This window comes from Amblyomma americanum, chromosome 5 (genome assembly GCF_052857255.1).
Source record: "Amblyomma americanum isolate KBUSLIRL-KWMA chromosome 5, ASM5285725v1, whole genome shotgun sequence".
In the NCBI taxonomy this organism is placed as follows: Eukaryota; Metazoa; Arthropoda; class Arachnida; order Ixodida; family Ixodidae; genus Amblyomma; species Amblyomma americanum.
Genome location: NC_135501.1, coordinates 30,217,365 through 30,242,280, shown reverse-complemented (window position 1 = coordinate 30,242,280; position 24,916 = coordinate 30,217,365). Strand labels below are relative to the sequence as shown.

The 24,916-nt window shown below is 48.0% G+C and overlaps 1 protein-coding gene across 1 annotated transcript in view; it reads right to left on the bottom strand.

Moving 5' to 3' along the window:
• LOC144134621 (uncharacterized) overlaps nt 1-24,524 on the bottom strand; it is a 58,943-nt gene extending 34,419 nt beyond the window's left edge. Inside the window, exons 1-3 of the mRNA XM_077667497.1 lie at nt 24,453-24,524; nt 20,175-20,320; nt 18,971-19,203 (exon numbers count right to left, since the gene is read on the bottom strand). Coding sequence (XP_077523623.1) covers nt 18,971-19,203; nt 20,175-20,320; nt 24,453-24,524 — 451 coding nt within the window. The remainder of the gene's footprint in view (nt 1-18,970; nt 19,204-20,174; nt 20,321-24,452) is intronic.
• Between the last annotated feature and the right edge of the window lie 392 nt (nt 24,525-24,916).

Below are 24,916 nucleotides of genomic sequence, written 5' to 3'. Positions count from 1 at the left end.
TATGCCCGCAACCCTATCTTCCACTTCTTCACTTAAGAAGCCCAGCCTTCGGAGGAGCGCTCGGCCGGTGGTTGACCGCTGGAGCTTGTACATTTGAGCCCCTATTTGAGCTTCCTTTAGCTCGTCAAACGTATTGTGGACTCCCAACTTGAGGAGCTTCTCGTTTGACGTATTTCTTGGTAGATTTAGGGCCGTCTTGAAAGCCGTCCCGATTAAAGTGTCTGCTTGTTCTTTTTCGTGCTGTGTCATCTTTTGGTAGGGGAGTGAGTATGTTATGCGGCTGACCACCAGGCTCTTGACTAACTTGATCGTGTCACTCTCCTTCATGCCAAATCTTCTCTTTGATACTCTGGTGATCATTCTGCGGACCTGTTGCATTGATTGTTGGAGAAGGCTTAGGGTGTGGCTGCACTTCCCGCTGCTTTGGATCCACATTCCCAACACTCTGATCATGTTGCGTTCCGGGAGGACCTCCCCTTCAATTTTTATGTTGTATATTTCTTTGGATGGTCTCTTGCCCACTCGTAGAATTACCGACTTCTCGTTGGAGCATGCCAGGCCTCTCTTTCTGACGTAGTTCTCCACGCATGTGGCTGCCTGCTGCAGGAGATCTTGTTTTTGCCCTGGGGAGCCCTGGCTGATCCAGATCGTTATATCATCGGCGTACATAGCGTGCTGTGCCCCCTCTATCTGGCTCAGCTGTCTGTCTAGCCCAATCATGGCTATGTTGAAGAGGACCGGCGAGATCACTGAGCCTTGCGGGGTGCCTTTGTTTGGTGTTTCGCAGATCTTGCTGCGTAGGACCCCCAGTCCAACCGTAGCTGTGCGGTTTGACAGGAAGGCCCTTACGTAGTCGTGTACTCTTCTTCTGCAGTTGGTGGTGGTTAGCCCTTCCATGATGGCGTCATGGCTGACGTTATCGAACGCGCCCTTGATGTCCAGTGTCATGATGATGCTCTCCCATGTTTTTGGGGCGGCTTCTACGACTTCCTCCTTGATCTGTAACAGGATGACCTGCGTCGATAGATTTGTTCTGAAGCCGCACATACTGTGCGGGTACAGATCTTCATCTTCCAGGTATTGTTGTATTCTCCTTGTGATGACTATCAAAAAGCTTGCCTAGGCACGACGTGAGCGAGATAGGGCGCAAATTGTTTATCTCCAACTTCTTGCCGGGCTTGGGAATCATAACAACTTCTGCATGCTTCCAATCCCGTGGCAGTGTGCCTTCTCTACACAGTGTATTGAGGTAGTCTGTGAGTTGCATCACCGCTTCATCGCTGAGGTTGCGAATTAACGAGTTTCTGATTTTATCGGCTCCTGCTGCTGTGTTTCTGGTAACCACCCTGGTGGCTGCATAAACCTCATCTTCGGTTATCGGCCTGTCGAGGTGCGGGTTCTCCTGCCCTTGAAATTCTCCTTGGTATCCTTGCGGCTTGTCTGTGCCATAGTACTTATTCTTGACCGCCTCCAGGATCTCTTCATCTGACTCTTTGCTGTTGTGGACCAGCCTCTGTATTGCTTTCCCACTTTCTGCTTTTGTCTTTGTTGGATCCATGAGAGCTTTGAGTATCCTCCACGTTCTGGCCGTGCTAAGGGTGCCGTTCAGAGAGCTACTAAACTGCTCCCACCCCTGTCTGGCGAGGTGTGCCGCATACTCCTCTGCCTTCTTGGTGACCTCTGCGATCCTGAGTCGTAGCTTCCTGTTAAGCTTCTGTCTTTTCCATCTCTTTGTGAGCCCTCGCCTTGCTTCCCATAGCCTAAGCAGCCTCGGATCCACTTCCGGTGTGACTTCCGTTCTGTCTATCTCTTGCGTGTTTTGTTCCTGCAACTCTTTCAGCTGCTTGCTCCATTCCTCTATTGAGGTGATTGCGCCTTGCATCTGCCCACAATCGCCCCGGAAAGCGTCCCAGTCTGTTATGTGGGCGGTTCCAATCTTTCTTTTAGTATTATCTGCTTCAAGGGTGACCTTGATTACATAGTGGTCACTTCCCAGGTTCTCCAGCAAGTTCTCCCACTCGACCTGCCGCGCTCCTCTGACAAGTCAGGTCTGGGCACGTGTCTGGGCTAACGCTGTTCCCTAGTCGCGTTGGTTGGTTCTCATCTGTTAGTAGGGTGCAGTTTGCATTTTCCGCTGCTATACAGATTAGTTGCCCTTTTTTCTCTCCTTTCTGGTAGCCCCAGCTGGGGTCTCTCGCGTTGAAGTCCCCCGCGATAAGCAGAGTGTTGGATTTAGCTAGTCTTTCCACCTCCATGAAAAGCTTATTGAAATTGCATCTCTTCTGTCTGGGAGGGCTATATAGGTTTACTATGATGGTGCTTTTGGCTTTATGCTTCTTTTTGGGAATAACCTCCGTTATAACGTGCTCTATCCCCGTGTCTTCAATTTCGTCATGCGCTATGGTGACTAAGTGGTTGTTAATTAGAGTTGCCGTGCGTCCATTTTCCTGGCACTGGCATCCTTCTAAAACCGGAGTTATATTAGTTTCTTGTAAGAGAATTAAATCAGGCGGTGAGCCCTGCGTGTATATGAATTGCTGCAGTAGTCCCTGCTTGAGCCGATAACCCCGACAGTTCCACTGCCATATATTTAGTTTGCTGTTGCCTGCCATGTCGTTGTCTTATTGTTGCTAGTTTGGTTTTCGTTACCAAATCTTCTTTCGTTGTAAAGCCTATCCCAGGCTTCGCTTGTAATTTTTTGAACAGTTTGGTTTTTGATATAGCTACGGAAATACTGGTTTTCCTGCTGTTGCTGCTGCATTTGCGACCGCATTTGTGATATTTGATTTTGTATGCTGCGTAGAAGGCTTTCAATGCCGTTCTCGCATTGTAAAGTACAAATGTTAAAGAAATTAAAAATAGAAACATTTCCCTATAAACCTTGGTCTCGCTTACTCATGGCTTCCGTCTTTATTTTATATATATATATATATATATATATATATATATATATATATATATATATATATATATATATATATATATATATTGAAGAGAAGTGGGCACTTCTACAAAGACACTTTTATTTATCAACGTTTCGACCGCGGTGCGGTCTTCTTCAGGACTGTAGTGGTCTCGCGTCACATGGACGTTTTAAGTTTGTGAGCTCAAGAGGAGGGAGAAAGGAGTGTAACACGCAAATAGCAAAAACAGTTCAAAAAATTGAACAAAAAAATATAGATGGGGTGTGGGGAGCAGACAGGGACAATATAGGGGGAAGAAGCAAAAAATTGAAATAAAAGAAAAAAAGAGGGGAAGGCTACTATAGTAAGGAAGGGTGGTGTACAAAAGGAGATGGCGAAGCGAGAGAAAGGGAGAGGAAGACGGTGCGGGGGACATGGGCAGCACGGCAACCACAGGCGTACGAAAGCAAAACGTGCAAACAAAACACGCAAACAAAATGCACAAACACAAACGGCGCCGCTGCAGACGCGTTGCCAAAGAGGAGCCGCTGCGCAAATGACACTGGCAGTGACGAACAGGCCACACCAGGCGCATTTTGTGGGGTTTCACTAATTTCCGGTGAGCCAAGGGCTAGAACGTTAAGGAAGGAGTGGGCTACGTTAACGAGCACATGTGTAAGAACTTACTCACGGGGTCTGGGTATCACTGAACGGTGCACCCCTCTCCCTGGGAGGGTCGTTGAGCCGACCTCGCCAGGAATACTTGTTAGTAGGGGAGGAGGGCTGGGCTAGCTGTGTGCAAAGATTTCAAATTGTCGGAAAATGTAAGGAAAGAACGTCAAAAGCTTATCAATACTGCACGAGGCAGCATAGTGTAAGTAAGGAGGGGTATGATTGCCTGGGATATACACTAGGAGTTATAAAAGGTATATCTGAGTTAGCCAATTAACGAGAAGTGTAGTATTATTTTGTTTGGAGGTCGTGAATAAAAGAAAGGGTACCAGGCTTTTCGTTAAGACCTTCTTAAATAGTATTAAACTTGTGGATAAAATAGGATTCACGTTGTTCACGTTCTCCCCTGTTTTTGAAGCCACCTTGAATAATTGTTACTTTTAGTTGGTCAAATGAATGTCCTTCTGCGTTTACATGCATGGATAGGGGAAGGTTTGGGAGAGACTTGGCGTGTGCGCGGTGATTGTTAAACGAATGCGGAATGCAGTGTTTGTCTGTCCTATGTATTGCTGGTTACACACAGTGCATTCAAGAAGGTAAATAATGTTTGATGAGTCGCAGTCAAAGTTACCGTTGATTGAATGCTGAAAAACTGACCTCGTACTAGTTGCGGAACACGTAGTCTGCATGTGCTTGCAAACTTTGCAGCGACCTTTACCACAGGGCTGGCATCCATATTTTGGGGTTTTGTGTTCCTTGGAGTGGACTAGATGGTTCTGAATGTTTTTGGCACGCCTGTAAATCACGCGGGGTGCGCATGTAAATATTTTCGATAGTCTTTGACTTTGCTGGAGAATGTTAAAGTGCTTATTAAGAATTCTGTTTATGTTCGGTGCGTTACTGTTAATTGTGAGGATAAGGTTTGTAGTGTAATCATTTCGGTTATCTATTCGGTGCCCCTGGAGTATTTGACTGCGGTTAAGATTTGAAGCTCTGCTTATGGCGTCATCAATAAGGGAACGTGGATAGCGCTGTGTTAACAGCACGTTGCGCATGTGTTCGGAGTTTTCATGAAAGTCTAGGTCGTCAGAGCAGATTCTTCGAAATCGATGGGCCTGCGAATAAGGGATGCCGGTTTTGCAGTGACGGGGATGGGCGCTTTGAAAATGTAGATATTTTTGTGAGTCGGTTCGTTTTCTATAAACGGCTGTACGAACTGACCCCTTGTCCACCAGAATGTCAACATGAATAAAATTGATTTGACTGGCAGAGTAGGTGTGCGTAAACATTATGTTTGGGTGCACGGAGTTGAAACTGTGAATGAAATGGATAAGTTGTTGTTCTGTGTTTGTGCATATTATAAAAATATCATCCAAATAGCGCTTGTAAAAGTACGGCTGAATTGGACAAGAAGAAAGAAATTTTGACTCTATATGATGCATGAAGATATTGTCATAATTTGGGGCCATTCTTGCTCTCATAGCGGTGCCACTTACTTGCAGATAATATTGAAGATCAAATTCGAAGCTATTATATTCTAACACAATTTTGGCTAGTGTTCCTAACACGTTTGGGCTTGGAGATTCAAGAGGTCTCTGCTGTTCATAAGATTCTAAAAGGGCTGCAATGCCGTCGGCATGGGGAATGTTTGTGTTTAAGGATGTTACATCCATGGTCACAAGAAAGGCTCCTTCTGGTAATGTTATATTGTCTATCTGGCGGAGAAAGTGGTTTGTATCTTTGATGTAAGATGGATGTGTGGCTGGAATGTGGCTAATTAGAGTGTCAATGTACTTTGATATTGGTTCTGTGAGAGTGCCGATTCCTGAAATTATTGGCTGTCCAGGAATACCGGCTTTATGTAATTTAGGGAGCATGTAGAAACGCCCAGGAGAAGGATGGGTAGCCGTGAGTGCCATGCATAGTTTCGGGGAGATTTCATTTTGTTTTGAGAGGTCGAGGAGAATGTCAGATATAGCTTTTGAGTGCTCGTCGGTGGGGTCGCCATTCAGTTGTTTATAAAAATGGTTGTCAGAAAGCTGTCGGATGCCTTCTGCTATATAGTCATCCCTGGTCAAGATGACAATGCCTCCGCCCTTATCAGCTGGCTTTATGACGATGCCGGTATGGTTGCTGAGCGCCTCGAGAGCAGTACGTTCCCTTTTAGGAAGATTGTCTGGTCCTAACCTGCGGTTCTTAAAATTTTCAATAATGTTGTTTTGAACTGCCTTAATATTGATATCCAAGTGTTTTTCCCGCCCGATGTTGCGAGTCCAATTTTGGTTTGCTGGGTGGAAGTTCGAGTTTTGGTGGGGGTTTTCGGGCTTATCAAAGAAGTATTCTCTCAAGCGAAGTTTTCTGGCGAAGTCGTCAAGATCTTTCAGGAGTTGGAATTCATTGTATTTGCCTGTGCGGGGGCAAAAAGTCGGCCCTCTAGATAGGACGGCGCGCTCATACTCTGTGAGCGGTGTTAGAGAGAGCCCTCCTATCTATTCTTTTATTCACGACCTCCAAACAAAATAATACTACACTTCTCGTTAATTGGCTAACTCAGATATACTTTTTATAACTCCTAGTGTATATCCCAGGCAATCATACCCATGCTTACCTACACTGTCCTGCCTCGTGCAGTATTGATAAGCTTTTGACGTTATTTCCTTACATTTTTCGACAATTTGAAATCTTTGCACACAGCTAGCCCAGCCCTCCTCCCCTACAAACAAGTATTCCCGGCGAGGTCGGTTCAACGACCCGCCCAGGGAGAGGGGTGCACCGTTCAGTGATACCCAGACCCCGTGAGTAAGTTCTTACACATGTGCTCGTTAACGTAGCCCACTCCTTCCTTAACGTTCTAGCCCTCGGCTCAGCGGAAATTAGTGAGACCCCACAAAAGGCGCCTCGTTTGGCCTGTTCGTCACTGCCAGTGTCATTTGCGCAGCGGCTCCTCTTTGGCCACGCATCTGCAGCGGCGCCCTTTGTGTTTGTGCATTTTGTTTGTGTGTTTTGTTTGCACGTTTTGCTTTCGTACGCCTGTGGTTGCCGTGCTGCCCATGTCCCCCGCACCGTCTTCCTCTCCCTTTCTCTCGTTTCGCCATCTCTTTTTGTACGCCACCCTTCCTTACTATACTAGTTTCCCCCTTTTTTCTTTTATTTCCATTTTTTTGCTTCCTCCCCCAGTATTGTCCCTGTCTGCTCCCCGCACCCCATCTTTATTTTTTTCAATTTTTTGAACTGTTGTTGCTATTTACGTGTTACACTCCTTTCTCCGTCCTCCTGAGCTCACAAACTTAAAACGTCCATGTGACGCGAGACCACTACAGTCCTGAAGAAGACCGCACCTCGGTCGAAACGTTGATAAATAAATGTGTCTTTGCAGAAGTGCCCACTTCTCTTAAATCTTTATTCTGCGGAGCCAACGCAACCTACGTTCGTAATATATATATATATATATATATATATATATATATATATATATATATATATATATATATATATATATATATATATATATATATATATATATATACGCATTCATCAGACCGCGAAGTTCAGCTATTTTGTACTGGTTTCCGCGCGTGTGTCATCGTTCTTCGTCATGATTCATACATAACAGAAACTATAACATCTATATGATTTCGTGCTTTCAAGCGACTATATGACGTCATGAGCTCTGTGGGCTTGACATGTCTGCTGTGTCGCTTCGACTGCTCCTGTTCAATGTCTTCTTCGATTTGTCGGTGACATGAATGTAGATATTTTGTCAATCAGTTGGTTTCATTCCTGGTAGCCGTAGCTGCCAGGGGAGACGGAGTGTTTCGTGCGGTCTTTACAAATTTCCGCCTTATAGCGACAGCGTTTCTCTGCTTAACGTTCCTACATTTCTTCCGCTTCATGTTTGTCTCTAGGCACTAGTTTCCTACCATGAATCGTCACCAACATGTCCAGCGTGCCATCCTTGCAACTCTCCTCACTTGCTCTAAACATCACTCTAAACATCAAGGAGTAAAAAGAGAGCCAGCTGCCCTCCATCGCACTCTTTTTTATGAAAGGGACTGCGCAAGAGAACTGTTTACTCCCTTCTTGCTCTCACATGGGGAGTTACGGTTAAGAGTGTCCGCGCTCCTGGGGTCGCTGGCCATTCATGAACTGGCGTCCGCATGAAAATGTTTCCTTTGTTCACTTCCGTAGATGAGCTCATTGTGCTCATTTGCTGACGAAAAGAAACACTTAGAACACCACGCATACGTACAAACTATGGCACGAAACACGTAAACTGCCAAGTCCCCTTACTTTCAAAGCGGCTGTGAAAGGGGCTCTAATAAACTTGCGATGCCTGGGATATTAAAGCACGCCGTTTCACGAATAGTGTTCAGCAAGAAATTTTCAAATGCGGTTTGTAGAAGCTGAGTTGTCCGTAGCCAAAATTTGAATTTCAGCATCTTCGCGCCTTTCCCTCTCCTCTCTTCACTTTTTGCATGCTGGAAGGTAGGCGATCCTCCGCCAACACCCCTCAGGGAGCGCAGCTTCCTGATCCGGCGAAGCTAAGCGGCTTATTGGCGGCGCCCACTGTAGCTGCCTGACGTCTAAAAGAATCTAACCAGTAGCCATCGCTCAACATGTATACGTAGATGCGAGGGACGGAGGAGGGTGCAAGCATGAAAATGTCGACGGGAAGGGTTCGCAAACCTTCGCGCGTCATTGCGGGTCGTCTGCTGCATGTAGAAGAGCATTATTTGGCTCTGGTTTTCATGGCAACACAGTGCAGTGATTAAGTTAGTGTGCCCTCCCAGGAAGGCGTTTCAGAGGCCCTTTAGATAACCTAGCAAGAGGGGGTAGATTTCAGGGCGCGTATTTCAAAGAAGTCCCTAAGAAATTTTTTTGCTGGAAAGAAATAATAGACTTAACTTTCATGTTCCGCTTATGTTGTTTTTGTTTTGTCCTAAGTTTCAATATTGGTTTGTTTTAATTGGATTGGATATGGCTTTGTTTATGTACATCTCTAGTTCAATATTGGCTTAGATTGTCAGGTGACTGTTTTCTATAAAAACTCACTCCGGCTTGAAAAAAACGTCATTCGTTATGTAATTGTGATTGTCGACGCATTTCTTGGCCAGCTCTCCAGGCCGACATTTCTTTCGCGACGAGGGTGGGATTCGTTAGGCCTATTTGCATAGCGAGAGTTTGCTGTCACGAGGTAATTCGAAAGTAATGTGACGACGTCCCGTCGTCTTCAATTCTTTTGCATGCATAACTTGTTCAGGTAACAGTCCACGGCATATTTCCGGCGGAAAATTCAGCTTCTTCTTCATCGGAGGACTTCGGCGTACACTTGCTTCTTCTACGTCGTCATCGAGGACCGGGCCGCTGCCAAAGGGCTGCGTCTGCCTGGAGCACTCAGGCTATGGAAAGCGAGTGAGTGCATTCATCACCGGCGTTTCTCAGTGCATTCATCACCGGCGTGTCTTGGACGCTCAGTGAGCGTTCTTGAAAATGAACGAGGCTACGCGCTCAGACGCCTCGAGTTCTGCCGGTTGACGAGGTCACTAAGCCTAGCGTACCTACGCATTTGCGAACATGTGAGCATTTCAAGAAAAAAGGGCCATTTGTATTTCTGTCAAGGCGAAGAAGGACTAGTAGAAATTAATCACATTTTCAAGGACATTCATTCAAGACTGATGAAAGTCGCCACATCCGTCTCCATCGAGTTAGACGAGGAAGTCGAGAGCACGTTACCGCCATTTTGTGCGACCTGTTACTGCGCAGGCGAGGAAGCAGGAAGTTCGCTGGCCGCCATTTTCTGTAACCGGCAATCGCGAAGACCGGGAGGCCGCCAACTTTCATGTTCTCTATTCAATGAAGGAATGAAGGATGGCAAGTACATTGTACTGAGTCATCGTTTTCATTGACAGCGATTCAGGAGGCCGCTGTTATTTCGTAACCGGCCTGAGAGGAGGCCGTGAGGCCGCAGCCATTTTCGTATACATAAGTGACGCATGGGTTCTCTGGCGTTCATGCGCCTCAGCCTTTCATTCAGAGACCAGGGCGCCCGGCAGTGCCTTGGACACAATGAATACAAACATTTGAACTTTATTTGAAATTATCTGGTGGTTCTTCAGCATCACCTGAAAGCAAGAAATCATTGTTTATATACAATTTAGGGGACGAAGGGCGCAGGATTGATTTTGCACGTACTACAACACAACCGGGGATCGCGTCGCATTCAGCAACAGCGTCCACAGACACGGGAGATACTGCGCCAGACGTGTATCAGGCTGTAGTAACATTACTTGCCGAAGAGTTTTCTGTGTTGACAAATTTGGTTGTAGAACGACGTAAATTCTACACCGCGTGCAGCTGCCAGATGAGTCGGTCACAGAATACATAGCCGCATTCAGAGATCTGGCAAACACATTCAATTTTGCGTCCCCAGATGAAGCAATGAGAGACAAGTTCGTGACTAGCGTCTCATCGCTACGTGTTCGCGAACGTCTTTTATTAGAAGGATCCGATATTAAGGCGAAAGCCTTTAATGGCTCATACTCGCGGCGTCCGTCCGTTCGTCCTTGCCCTGGAACAGTGCCAGCTGTGGCCTGGTGGTGGTAGTTGGTACTATGGGTTATTCTGGGAGGGGATGCTGGCCCCGACGTATGTTGACCATTTTGTGGCATCATTCTTAGGGACCAGGGGTATTGAAGGGGAAGTTGGGGAAGCGGGGAGGGGTCAAGCCCCCGTCATCAACTCTGAGGGAGGCCGGTGAGGAACACGACGCGAAGACGCAGTACCGTCGACATCATCTACCCCCTCCCGCGGCCTACATCTCTTCGACCGTCCTTCCCTACCCGACGGCCTCAGTGAGTGGGCTTCTAGGCACCTGCCTCAGTGCGTCACGGCAGCTGTGGCCTCTCCGTCACGCATCGGCGCACATCCCCATCCACCTCAGCAAAGCAGGTGGAGGTGCAGCCAACCCCCTCTCTCTACGTGACACGGCGACCACCGCCACTCCTTTCACTCCTCCTCCCCCTCATAGCGCAGCGACCATCCCCTCAGAAGAGAGAGACAAATGCACGCGCTTGTGACCCCTTTCCGCTCCAAACAACAACAATGTCAACTCGCTGCGCATAGTAACAGCGACGTCATTCGTGCACCAGATGGAGCCAGTGCGCGCGTCAGCCGCAGGCGCGGCGACGATCTTTCGTCAGACGTCTCGTTGCAGTCGAGTGAGTCGGATGGCTCCCAAGCGGCCCAGTAATTCCACGGCAAACAGTTCAGAGAAGCGCCACAGGAAGGCGGATTCCCCCAAACCCAAACGCCAAAAAAATTAAGACACTTTGGAATTTTAAACTGTGTTCGTCGAAAGCCTGTCGTCATTCGACAGGGGGTGCATTGTGCAAAAAAAAATACATTGGCATAGTCACTCGAGAAACATAGTCAAGACATATTCGAATGGCCACAGGCTTTCGATGAACACTTTAGAATTTCCAAATTGTCTTTCAGTTTTTTTCCTTCGCTACAGCTTCGAATACTGCTTTGCGTTATGACCAAACTACTCGCGACGCTCTAGAAGTTACAGCACCAGTACAACCAATACAGAAAGCAACATACTCGTTGCATCAAGTTCGTTCACAGCGTCAAGCAACGCCATCGTTGCCACAAGTTCTTCTGCAAGTTCAAGAACTTTCACCTTTTCGACAAGTTCATCCTCGACTTCAAGAAACCATGCCTTCGTTTCTGCAAACTTATCCACAGCCTTCTACTACATTTCAATAGCAGCAATACGCCATACGTCCAAAAGTTCCACAATTTCTTTCAAGACGCCCGGCGCGACAACGCATCGTAGCACCGTCTACGAGTAGACGCAGCTTCAGTACCCTTTCTGCCAGCGTTCCAAAGGAACGCAACTTTTCCGACAATGTTCCGTCAATGGACAATGTTCCGTCAATGTACGCGAACAGACGTGCAACGCGCAACATGCCACACTGCCACTGTTAGATGTGGATTGAATCGTAATACTGCGTCGGCACCTAATGTCATGCACAGAGAAAAACTTGTTTTCATTCTTGACGAGTTGGGCATATTCAGTCAGTTTGCAATCGTTCACAAACTTCTGTGAGAGAAGTGTAAGAGTGCACGTCGGAGGAAGAGGACATTCGAGCTACCGCATTCGTGTCAGAATAGACCATTCGAACTACTGCCGTTCATGTCGTGAAAACGCCGAAAACATCTGTACCACCTTTGCGGACTGTTCCTTTTCCAGAGAAGCCTTGGCAAAAGTTGGCAATCGACATAGTCGGCCCTTTTGGGCGAGCACATCGACATTGTCGCTAAGCCATTACTTTGACTATTTTTCGAAATGGTCTCAGGTACAGATGACAGATCATACAATAACCACCGATATTAAAGACATTTTGCTGGACGTTTTTGCCCTTGAAGGCTATCCAGAAGAGATAGTATCTGATCCAGGCCCTCAGTTCAAGTCAAAAGAATTTAAGGAATTTCTGAGTAACAGGGCTGTCAAGTGAATTAATTCTTCAATATCACCCGCAGGCCAACTGACAAATTGAAAGATTTAACAGAACGTTTAAGACATCGGTAGAACGTCGGACTTTGAAAACTACAATTGCACAGTATTTGGGAATATATAGATCTACACCTCATGCCACAACAGGTGAAGCACTGGCAGTCCTTCTTCATGGCATATGCCATCGTACAAAGCTAGATATTGTTGAGTTTCCTTCATATCCTTCATTGTTTGCTCGGAATCCATATCAAGCTATGCAAGATTTGAGGAAATGAACCGAGATAAAACAGACGACTATGAAGGAATATACAGATAACAAGCGTGGAGCACGGCCACCAAGAATTCAACCAGGGGATTTTGTCCAAATTCGTAAACCCCTCATTCACTTCAAAGGAGGCAGACATTTCTCCGCACCACAGGAGGTCAGTCAATCACATTGTCCAGCATCATGCCGCCCAGAAGATGGCAGGCTATGGAATGCTTCTAAACTGGCCCAAGTACCGAGACAAATGAATCAGAAAGAGGATGAACATTCTAATTTATTTCAATTACCTTTTCCCTACGATTCTAAAAGTTACGCACAGGATCAAGGCTCGGAGGGCCCAGTGCTGCCTCAGCAGCCTCCTTATGCATCATCGATATCACAGCCTTCAGAAGCTAGAACCAGCTTCACCATTTTTTCACGGCCACTGGCTGGACAATCCATGTCGTCCCACCTCCACAGTGATGTGCCTGTGAACGGGCGTGATGTGCCTTCTGGCACAAGTGCTCAGCGTTCAAGTGATTTATCTGACAACAGGCAAGATGTGCTTCCTACCTTGCGTGCGCAGTGTTCAATTCTGCCTAATGAAAGTGGGCCAGCCCCAACGGTTCCGTCTAGGAACCGGCGCTGACGGCAGCCTTCGGAACCTGGACTGAGGACGTCGCCTCAAAAATTTAGTCACCGGAGCGGTCGAGAAAGAACTGTCGCAAGGCATACTCGTTTAAGTACTATGTGTCAAATTAACATGTCTTGCATTCTTCTCCCTTGTCTAAGAGGGGGCAGTGCACTGAGTCTTGAATTCTTGGGTAAGTTAATTCTTTAACTTTCGTCATGAAATGCAACCTGCTATTTTACATGTCTTTCAATGTCATTTATTTCGTGTGCAGTTTCTCTTTCTCAGTAGCTACTGTATGGGAAGTGAATTATTGACATATCTGCGACATTTTTGTGTGCATAAAATTATATTGATATGATGTGATATGAAGTTTCAATATTCTTGATATTTTTTTCACTGCGTTGTGAAGATTATTCATTATAAGATTATGGCGTCGCATTTCCAGATAGGGACATCCTTTTCAATTATTTTCTGGACCAGATTATTTTCTTAAATTACATTCCAATACGATAAAAAATAATGCTCAACTCTTCAGAAATGAATATTATTTATCAGGCTACTATACATATGTTTCCTTTTCTTTGTGCAGACAGGTCCACTTAGTACTGTTTCATGTCAGTCATATAATGAATGTTATTACCAGCAGAGGATGATTATTTCAGTCCGAGTCGTGTGACTTCTTATGAAGGGAACTTGCTGTTATTTCGTATGTTTTTCCGGCCTAGTAGAATAGTCCGATGTTCATCTATGTTCATCTATGTGTATTCCGATTGAGTAAAGCTCGCCGATGAGTTCTATGGTAGTGTCGACCTTTAGTTTTTATTGAGTAGTATGTAATACTAGCCGATGTTCTAAGGTAACTTCATAAAAACAGCAAAAAGAAGGGGCATGTCAAAAGATATATTTTATTTGGATGAAGTAATCTCTGCTCATAGGGACGCCCATCAGCAGATTCTCTGAGGACGCTCAGCGAATAGACAGACTAATGGCATCACATGAGCTACAGTGTCGGACGTTTTAAATGTTTAGCAGCCTTCAGTGACGCTGCCCTAGCTGCATTTGTTGAGCATTGAAGCTTGCTTGTATTTAAGACCCCTCACTATTCCTAAAAAAAGGGGTGGGAGAAGATATATTTGGGACGAGTATATTCATTGTTCTCTATCGAGTGTTTATTATTCTTTTGGGATGTATCAGATATTCATTGATTTGATGAAGTGCATTGTTTTTGATGAAGTGCGAAATATTCGTTTTTGATGAATAGTGAAGTGTTCATTCATTATTCTTTCGGGATGAATTATGAAATGTTTCCTGATTCAAAGCTTACTAATAGTAAGCTTATATCTCTATTCAGATATTTGTTTGCGTTGCATTCATGTTCATAAAACTTTGTATACAAATTTTTCTAACAATTTCAGGTTTTTCACCAATGTTTGCTTTTGCCCGAAAGGAGCGAGTAGGTTGTGTCCTGAGTTTCAGTTTCTTTTAATTGGATTGGATTTGGCCTTGTTTTGTATACCCGTACTTCATTATTGGCTTAGAATGTCATGTGACTGTTTTCTATTGTGGGCGCGGAGGCGGCCACATTTATATAGTTGGATGATGAGCACAGGTGCGGTGAGGCCTGGCCAGCTGCTGGTGGTGGTGGTGGTGGTGAACATTTATTATTTACAAGGACGTGTTTGGGCCCAGGCCCTATGGCCCAAGTCCTCACAAATCTAGGTGGAGCTCCTATTCCGGAGCCCCAATGGCGTCTAGCGCCGCTCGCGCCCTGGCGACCAATGTCCGTTCGGACTGCAGGTCATGGCAGCTGAGCAGCGCCGCCTCCCAGGCCTCCCTAGAAGGGTGGGGATTGAAAGGGCAGGCCCAGACCATATGGAATACGTCCGAGAACGTCGCTCCGCGCAGCCTGCAGCCACCATCAAATTCTGAATTGAAGTGTTTCATTACTGCCGGGCACAGCATTGTATTTGTAAAAATTTTGAGAAGACGCCGTTCGTCTGCTCTCCGGAGACCCTTACAGGGTTCCGGAAAGCGACGATGACTGTTCTTATAATATGTAGTGATGTCTTTGAATGTAATTAGATATTGGGTAGGCTCGTAGTAGGCTTCTTGAGCAAGTGTGAGTGCCCGGGGAGGGAGCGCGCGGGCCGCCTGATCGGCTCATTGCCCTGGAGTCCCTGGTGGCCGGGAGCCCAGATGAGGTTACAGTTTGGAGGGTCGCTGGACCGACAGCAATTTTGTAGGATGCGCCAGGCGAGAGCAGGTATCCAACCCAGCTCATAGTTCCGACAGGCCCCCTTCGAGTCGGTAAAGATGTGTTTCACTTGTGGGAGGGACAGTGCGAGAGCAATCGCGATTTCCTCCGCGTGTGCTGCGCTTTAGGCGCGGAAAGTGAGTCCTGCCATTGTGGTGTTGTCGTGGACCACTGCTGCGGTGAACCACCCTCCACGGTGGGGACCGGCAATGTCCACGTAGTACACGTGTTGTTGTCGACCATAATGTCGCTCCAGTGCTTCCGTACGCGCCTGGCGACGGCCATTGTGGTCAGAGTGAGACATGTTGCGGGAATGGGTCGGACCCTGAGGGCGCGTCTCCAGGGTACTGGCGCTCGTACCCGTTCCTCAAAGGTGATGGTGTGTTGGATGTGGAGTCGGTCAAGAATGCGGCGACGGGATGGCGTTTGTGATAGGCGCGTATATTGGTGGACGAGATAGGCGTTTCGGAGTTCCCGATAGGTGTTGACCACCCCCAGGTCCAACAAACGCTGGTTGGATGTGGTAATGGGAAGGTCAAGAGCCCGTTTGATGACTGCGGTGCATGACCTCGAGTTGGTCCTCGTCGTGTTTGCGCATGTGAAGGTACAGGTTGAGTAGAGAATTTTACTCGTTACAAAGTCATATGCCAGCCGCAATGCATCTTTGCTTCGTAACCACCCACGCTTGTTGGAGACTCGGCATACCATACGGCCCACCTGATCACCATACATGCGGAGTTTTGCGAGTGTTGTGTCCGATCTGCGTTGTCGGTGAATAAAGAGACCGAGGATGAGGATGTCCTTGGCCTCTCTAATCGGACCCGAAGGGAGTGTGAGGGGAATTCAAGTGTCGTCCCGAGGAGAGGATTGAATATGGACAAATTCTGATTTGGTGGGAGCACACTGGAGACCGCAGTATGCAGCGTAAGTGTCCACTGCCTCCGCTGCCTGTTGTAGGCAGGTCTCCATGTGCCCGAGATTGCCTTCTGTTGCCCAGATAGAGATATCATCCGCATATAGGGCATATCGGATGGCGGGCATCGACCTTAATTTTGCGGGAAGGTCTTTCATTGCGAGGTTGAAGAGGAGGAGAGATAAAACCGCACCCTGTGGTGTACCCCGAGATCCGATGGTATAGGGTCCGTGTTCCTTCTCCGAGCTGCTTGCCGTCCTCGAGAGCCCTCCGGTGTTCGATGGTCGCGCTACACCGAGCTCAGCGTTCCAGGCTCGCGCTCTCCAGATTGGGAGGCGCAGTGCGGCGGTGATGAAAGCTACAGGGGCCCCTCCCTAGAGAGAACGGAAACGTTCGAACCAACAGAACATGAAACTGCACAAGAAGGCGACGAGACAGGATGCACAATACAGTTATGTACAAGGCACGTGGAGCCAGGACAGAAAAAAACGTCCGGCAGGTGGTCAGGGTCGAAGATCCGGGTGGGGCAGCCGGCGGCACAGTCAGTTCTCGGGCGAGCGGCCGAGGCTGAAGTGTGGTGGTCGTATAATAGCCGCGGGGCAGTAGGGCTCAGATCTGAGAAACCTGGTGTGAGAAAATGCACAGGCGAACGCTTAACTGGTCGCATACAAAGCGTCACGCTCGGCTATGGCACTGGAAAAACCACTACTTGATGGGGAAGGGTGTGGGTGACAGATAAGGTTGGCAAAATCGTTTTAGATGTGTAGCACAACGTGAGGAGCCACGGCGAAATGGGCGAGGCTGAGCGAGACTGATGGTTCCGACAAGACGTGAGACGCAGTCGAAGTGTCCAGTCTTGGAATCGATTGTAGTGGGACAAACTGCGCGACGGCGGCCTCTGGACGCGCGCTGGGCTCTAAGAGGCGTTGATGAGTTGGCTCATATACAGACGTTACAGGTGTGTCTAGGAGGAGGGAAGGTGAGGGTAGACCCGGCGGCAAAGACACTTTGAGCTTAGTGTTCACAGGGGACCGTGCAGGTGCATGGGCACAGGAACTCACAACGAGGGTGGTCGTAACAGGGTGTGGCAGTGCGGAACCAGCGCCTGCAGAGGGGAACAGGATCTTAGCTGGCAAGGCGCCGCAAGAGGTCAGGGCAGCAGGTGGGTAAAGGTCGATGGTTGCCGGATGTTCGTCGACGAATGATGTGCTGGTGGCTGTTGGACCAAACAGGACGGGATGGTCGAAGAAAGTTCCGCGTTGTGAGTGGTGCAGGCAGAAACTGCATAAGGGTCGACGGGGGCTTTGAAGGGCGGTGCATTGCAGTAACAATGAACGGCCTATCGCAGCTGGTCTTAAGGCAGTCGTGTGGCGGGGTCCGCTTTAAGAGAGCGTAGCGTTGGCTCTGGGAGGGCACGTTGTTGATGAAGAAATGTACCTCGACTTGCGCAATCTATGAGATGCAGTGCTCCGGACGGAACGGTGGAAAAACAATGTCCGCGTCCGCTGTAGTCGTCCAGGCCTGGACATCCAACGTGATGGGGAGGTGTCGGGCCATAGGCAGTACCGGAAAATCTTTTAGGCGACGAGCACGGGTGCTGTTCCGGGCAAGGCGGCTCTGAAGGCACGGCGTCAGGGAACGGAGGTGAGGGGAACATTTGCGTGACGCCATAAAAGCGGAGTACAGCACCTTTCAGAGCGTGACAGTTTAGTCCCGCAGCTCGACGAAGGGCCAGGCGACGGAAAACTGCGGGCGCTAGGGCCTCACGGATAAGGAGGGCCTGTGCTGCTGGTGATGCGATGCCATCATAATAGAAGGTTGCTTCCGCCTGGTAGAACCAGACGGCTTGATGGGGTTCGTAGAAGAGCGGAAGAACAATTGCCGTGGACTGGCGATTTGCACCATTCGGATCCAAATCCATGGCGTGCTGTACGTGGCGGAAGGTGAGAGCGGCGATGGGCAGGAAGTCGGGGATGGGCTGCGCCTGTGCCACTTGCCAGGAGGGCTCGGTGGCTGTCCGTGGTCACCAATATGTGGACGCGGAGGCGGCCACATTTATTTCGCTGGATGACGGGAACCGGTGCGGCGAGGCCTAGCGAGGTGAGGAACGAAGCGTCCGGCCTGCTTGCACTCCTCGAGAGCTCTCCGGCGTTCGATGCTCGCGCTTCACCGAGCTCAGCGTTCGAAGCTCGCGCTCGCTAGCGCGGGAGGCGCGGTGCCGCGATGATGATCGGTACGTTATAAAAACCCTCCCCGGCTTGAATAAAGCGTCTTTCGTCATATAATTCTGAGTCTGAACTCGCTTTTGGCCGGGTCCTCGCCGACACTACAGCTTTGTTGAAGTACAATCATTTATATTCCGGTTTGAGCGTGAGCTGTGTGTATCAGATGCATTTTATATGCTTGTTCTTGCATTTACAATTTTCTGCTCAGTTTCAACGTTTGCTGTCTGTACAAAATGGATTGCATGTGCTTGTTAGTTTTGTATGAAATTGCCTCCTGTCTGCCGTTGCCGCTCGATAGGGCAGGAGCCCCTGACAGGCTATGCCTGTAGCTCCTGCTTTACTGCACTTTTGGCGTATGCTTCCTGTATAACAAACCAATGAATAAACTTCAAACTTTAAACTTATACAATGTTCTGGGAATGCGTTGATCTCTATATATTTGTGATTGTGATCATAAGGGAAAATGCGGGCAGGAAAAACATCTGCGCACGCGCATGACACCTCCAGGCATTTCACTCTAAACTTCATGCTGATAAACCAACCTGAGGCAACCGAGAGAATTCGAAACGCTCAGTTGGATAGCGAGGAGCGAACAGGGCAGACCCACCTAAGCCGTCGGTGATCTCCTCTACAGCGTACAGGTTCTGCCCGCGTATCTTGTGCTTCCGGCGCCACGCGACCCGCATCCGGTTCCGGTCGAGCTCGTCATCCGCAACGCTAAGCCGAAGGACCAGCCGCTGTGTGCTGTTGAACGGCCGCACCAGCCAACAGCTCCACTCGGTGCGGTTAAAGAGGTCGCAGGGCACCGCAGATGTCACGCTGCTTTTGCCTGCGCTGGCCCTGAGTGCAGGGGCGATGTCATCCGTTCAGTAATAAATTAATTCGCTACAATAAGAAATGAGCGCGCTATATAGGAAAATAAACAAGTGCTGTTGGAGACAAATCATAAAGGTCAGGCTTTACTGTGATCGCAATAATGGCTTATTCTGGAAAGTCATCGCGGAATTGGCGTGTGGGAGCAAAGCTCGTCACTCCATCCTCCCCTCTCCCCTCCCCCCATCACTACAGCCTCCCACCTACACCATCCAGATGGCCTACGCCCGACCATAGAAAGGCCACCGTATACAAAAGGCTTCATTCACCCATTAGCAGTGCCACCAAAATAGGCCTCACGGGCGCCCATGAGAAGGGCCCACCAGGAATCAACCTCCATTTTCATTCACCACCCATCTCTGCCCTCCAGAAGCCCACGCAGCAGCAGAAAGAAAAAAATTATGGCGATAATAAAATCAGAGGTGCACTAAAGAGGCGACCAGTGTGAACTGAAACGTAGAAGGCCTCTGCTGTCGCATCTATGCCGTAACAAGGCTACCAGTTTGAAGTAAAACGTAGAAGGCCACTGCTGTCGCACCTTTGCCGCATCTGTCCGTATGATGGGGCGTTACTTCTTTATGCGGCGGAAGAGCCCGCGCTAATATATGCGCGTACCGTGTGGTAGCGCACCGCTGCGAAAGAACTAAGGCCTACCTGACCGCGCAGTTTACTGGCCTGAAGTGTCCAGGCGCACAGAAAGCCTTTGTAAGATGCTCACTCACGGGGAAATGCGTCGTTGCGTGCCAAGATGCGTATAGAACTGATTAGCGCAGCTGCGCGTAGGAAACCTGCAGGCAGCCGGTGCTCGTAAGATTTGAACTGGCGAAACAACCGTTTCCCAAAAGTTTCATCAGATAATACCTGGGACTGGCAGCCTTGCACTGCGTGAATGTAAGACTTCTGGCTTGACCGTGCCCAGCATCCATTGCTTCACTCACATCTGCTGTCGGCCAGAAGGATCCCTCAAGACGTCTGCCCCAGCTACGATGGCGCGCTCGCGAATCCGGTCCATGAGGCCGACCTCTTCGCTGCGTTGCCAGTAGCCCCTGTCGACGAACGCCGACGCTGCTGATATGAACGCCACCTGGTCAAATATGGGAGTACGGAACAAGGTGAAAGCGTGAAAGAACCCATGGGTTGCAACTGTTGGTTTGACGCGTTTATGCGCAAGCGTAGGGCGGTGACGCTTCCATTGCTCCTCCTTATTAATGCCTCAGTATCAGAACACCGATGCGAACGAAAACCACAAGTTTTACAATCATCGCTCTGTATGTGATCGCCTCATCCCCCCACCAACACATCTATCCCATCGCACTAATCGCCATCTGGTGGCCAGCATTGCGTTACGCAACACAAATTTTTTCCCGCAGTCAGTGCTGCCGCCGAATTCACGGTACTGGAACCACCGTCTTACGGAAGTTGTTTGTATTGATAACCCAGAGTAGTTCTGCGAAGCAGAAGCAGCAGCTGATTTTGGAAATTCAGGAGCTATTTAACATTGATTTATCCGCCGTATTCTCGCTATTTGTGTCTCTTTCACATTTGTCATTCTCTAGTGCATCTGGCACTAAGAGGCGTAATAAAGAATAAAAAAATTTGACCGCCTGAGAAAATTCCTCTGACATCGCAGAGCACACGGACGTTTTCTGCATGTGGCCACCGTGGTTGAAAATCGTTTCTGCGTCCTTTACTCAGCACCCGAACGCCATAGCTGCAAGCAACGGCAGCAGGTGTGGTAAGTGGCCTTAAACAAAATCCAGGTAGCTGCTCAGCAGTGCGCGCTTGGACTGATTGGTTGCAATAATTGAGAGAGAACAGTAAAATACACTACTGAGTGAGGATAAGACACATATGGGCGTTATAATTGGCTTCTAAACAAAAAAAAAAGGTTTTCTTCTGCAGCGACAGGATCGCAGCCGAACTTTCTGCATACTTTGTGCCGAGTGGTCACAAAAATATTCCTTCAGGTACGAGTCACGTACGCTGTTTTTGCAGTAATGAAATTGGCACTACTGAATCGCCCTGGGGTCTCAACACTCCCGGTCCCGGTGCATGAGAATGGGAGGCAGAATTAGATGCGTGGAATAGGGGGCACAGCCTTATAAGCATAGGGTTCAAAACGCAAATGTTAGTAAAAAGCAAATCCTCTTAACCAACTGAGATGGCGTTCAGCAAAATCCAAAATTAACAGTGTGAAAAACGACGACGGAAGGGCAGAAAAACACATGGCAAGCACTGTCCCCCACCCCTACTCACCCACTTAGCTCGTGTGTTATATTTTGGCAAGATACTTGGACTCATACCTTAAGCCCAGATACGCTTGTGTCTACATTACAAGCTATTTTCATGGACCATACCACGAATACAACAGTAAACGAAGATCAGCCGATTCCCGACCTTGACCTTCCACAACTACGGACAAGTCGAAAGCAAGAAGAGATAGAGGCTTCCCTACGGACTTACGGCTCATGCGCGCCGCAGTGAGAAGAAACTGGCCCATAACAGGTGGACAGGCCGGTGCAGTAGCCTCGGCTGAGGACAGAGCAACAGGGCCTTGTGGACGACTTTTATAGGTATGCAAAAAGACGACAGATAAACGGACATTTTGAAAATATTCGGCACGTCCTTCACGTGGCGCCAAGGGGGTTTAAAAGCCAGGCAGAATTTATTTTCCTACAAAATCATGCGCTGTGTTCTGCACTACCTCCGACAAAGGACGCGGAAAGAAAAACGGTAACGAATTTGCCACATCAGAGCTGATAGATGCTGTTGATGCAGCGAGCTAAAGACCAATGCAGGGACATGATAGCGTTCCATATGAAGTCTTTAAGAACTTAGGAGAAGAAACTATTGATGCCTTATGGGAGGTGTAAATGATGTATGGCAAACGGAGGAAATTGCACTTCTCTGGAAGCCCTCTGTCGTTGACTTCATACCAAAGACTGGGAAGCCTCCCTCCAGCATACACTCATTACGGTCTACCTCACTAACGGCCACAATTCGCAAATTTTTTTGATAAAATGATACTCACACATTTAGCTTAGTGGCTAGAAAATCAGTGAAAGTTCCATCGGTGAAAAATTGGCTTCCGAGGAAATCTCTGCACTGTTTCGACCATTGTAAACAAACGCAAGTATTAATGATGATACTAGCCCGAAAGCGCTTCCGGTGTCAATAGCGCGATTTTTGAAAGGGTTTGGCCACGTGCAGACAAGGCGTGGTGTGCTAGTTTTGATAAGGCAGCGCGGCAAGCGAAGCATTCCGCACAGTGCTTGATATAAGGCGCTGGGGAAACTGATGCGCCTGCTGTCGATGCTTTTCATCAAGTGACAGTGCTTTGGGCCTAATTACAGTGTTGCCAGAATAAAAGGTTTGCCAAATCGTGTGTAGGCACGGAAACTGGGTTTTCGAGATTGGCTGAAAAGGTCACGCATATCTTGCCACATGGCCGACAATGTGTCACTCGCAAAGATCCTTAAGAATGTAGAAGACATGGACATTCCCTTACATATTACGAAAGTTGTACGTAGCTTGCTTAAGTACGGGTCATTTTCAATCTTCCTTAATGGAGAAACAACTTTTAATTAAACCCCATATAGTAGAGCACTACAAGCTTCAGTTTTTAGACTTTACTATTTAATACAGCTTTCATATCACTGGAATGAAAATTAGCGGAATAACCATTAGTACATTTCATGATTTACGCAGATGGTGTAAAGATATGGTCCAGTCATAAACACTTTAATACGTATAACCTTCATTTATACGAGGCATTAAAGCATTACAATAACGCGTCCGCCAAGCAGAATTGTAACTGTCCGCGCAAAAGTCCAGCTACGTTCATGTGGCTAACAAAACGGAAGAAAGCAATTGGCAACTTGAATAGTCGAGCTCGAATTCGGAAACAAGACAATAAAAGAAGGGGACGATCTGAGAGTCATTGTGTTTGACATTCATAGGCCTGGCAAATGAGCACAATGGCTCCACAAACAAAGAAGGCACCAGCGACTGCGTTACACTTGATGCAGCGCATATTATCACGGTCAGGAGGAGCCCGGACTGAGATGGCCAGACGCCTAGCACGTTCAGTACTTCAATCCTGGATACTACACCCAGCTACGTTTCATCGATATAAGAGCCGAGGGTACGCGGCGCTGAAAATGACAAATAGGGATTCTGTCCAAAGCATCCAGCGCTGCCAAAAGTAACACCCAGGAACATGCACTACTGAATACACTGAATGAATGTTATATAGCGATAGGCTAAAAGACAAAGAATACGAGACGCCCTTCGGAGTTGTATTTATTGGCTTGACAGCATAAACACAAACAAATTACAGATCCCCTTCGTGGGCCTTCACGACGATAACTATGCACGAATATTTTTCCCGCCTAGCAAGTGTGATTATAGACGATTTTTCGCACGCTTGCTGTAAGCGCGGTGTGCTTTCACGCTGAAAAATCACCCTTCCTACACCAAGCCCGAACAACGAATGTCTTTTCAGCTAGCTACTCTTTTAATCTGCGTTCCACTGTTCATCCGTTCATTCAGTTCTCCCATAATTTTACGAGGTTGTGGGAGGTGTTCCTTAGAAGGATTAAGGCTAGGGCGGCCCTAGCCCCATCGGTGACGTGCAATGGGTTCTCTCGAGATGAAATGGCGCCTAAAACATGTCTCAAATGTTCCACGCCCACCACTGACGTGGATATCCACCACCTGCCGTGGCAGCGTCCAGGAGAAAAAAGGGCTTCAAGAATAAAAAGGCTGCATGACGTTGGACTAGCTAATATGCAGGAAGACATCACCTTTTGGCTGAAGGACAACACTCAGAGCCGGAGCCTGCTCAGGTTTCTGGATTAAATTAACCCCAACAACCTTCTATGACATATTGGCAACCCTATCTTATGCCACATTGCAAGGCCTGGAAAAAACAAAAAAAAAGAATGTACGACCCGGTACTTTAGGAGCGGGATCCAGAAAATGTAGAATACGAATTTTGTTATGAACTTAGCAAGCCTGTCACACGGGGTGAACATTAGAGACAAGATGACACACGCGTACAAATTTTGTGAGGGTAATTATGCTCTTAAACGATGGTCTAACATTGGCTGTGCGCTCTGGTGAGTGCCCTCATTTCTGTTTAACTGCTTTCGCGCCGCTGTGGTTCACACTTGCAGGAGCCAGGAGAGCGCGACCGCTGTGCATAGCAAGCTTACCTGGAGGAGCCACGTCCAAGGGCGGAAAAACGGGCGGCGGCCGCTGCGGTGCCCATTGCCCGCGGCCCCCATGTGCCCGGATCTATTACGGCTGCAGCTCGGCTTGGCTCCGGATGAAGCGAATGCCGCAGCAATTACCAGTGCAAGGACTAATCACAGGTGCCGGGCTGATGCAGTTTCGACCGAGCATGTACGCAGAGAAAAGGTATAAAGTATGGAACGAATGCAGTGATGGCAATCAACAGAACTTAAATACGTTGGACTAAAGACAGCCAACGAGGAAGACGAATGACTGTGGCTCGCGGTCATTCTCTTCTATTTGCTGTGGTCTTTGCACGTCTTACCTCTGTGCCACCGAGACTGTTGGCAATAATATATGTAGATATGTAGTGTAGCGTCCATTGCTGGCTAGCAAGGCCCATATAGTGAGAAAACGATGTCATCACCCGATATGTCTGCCTCTT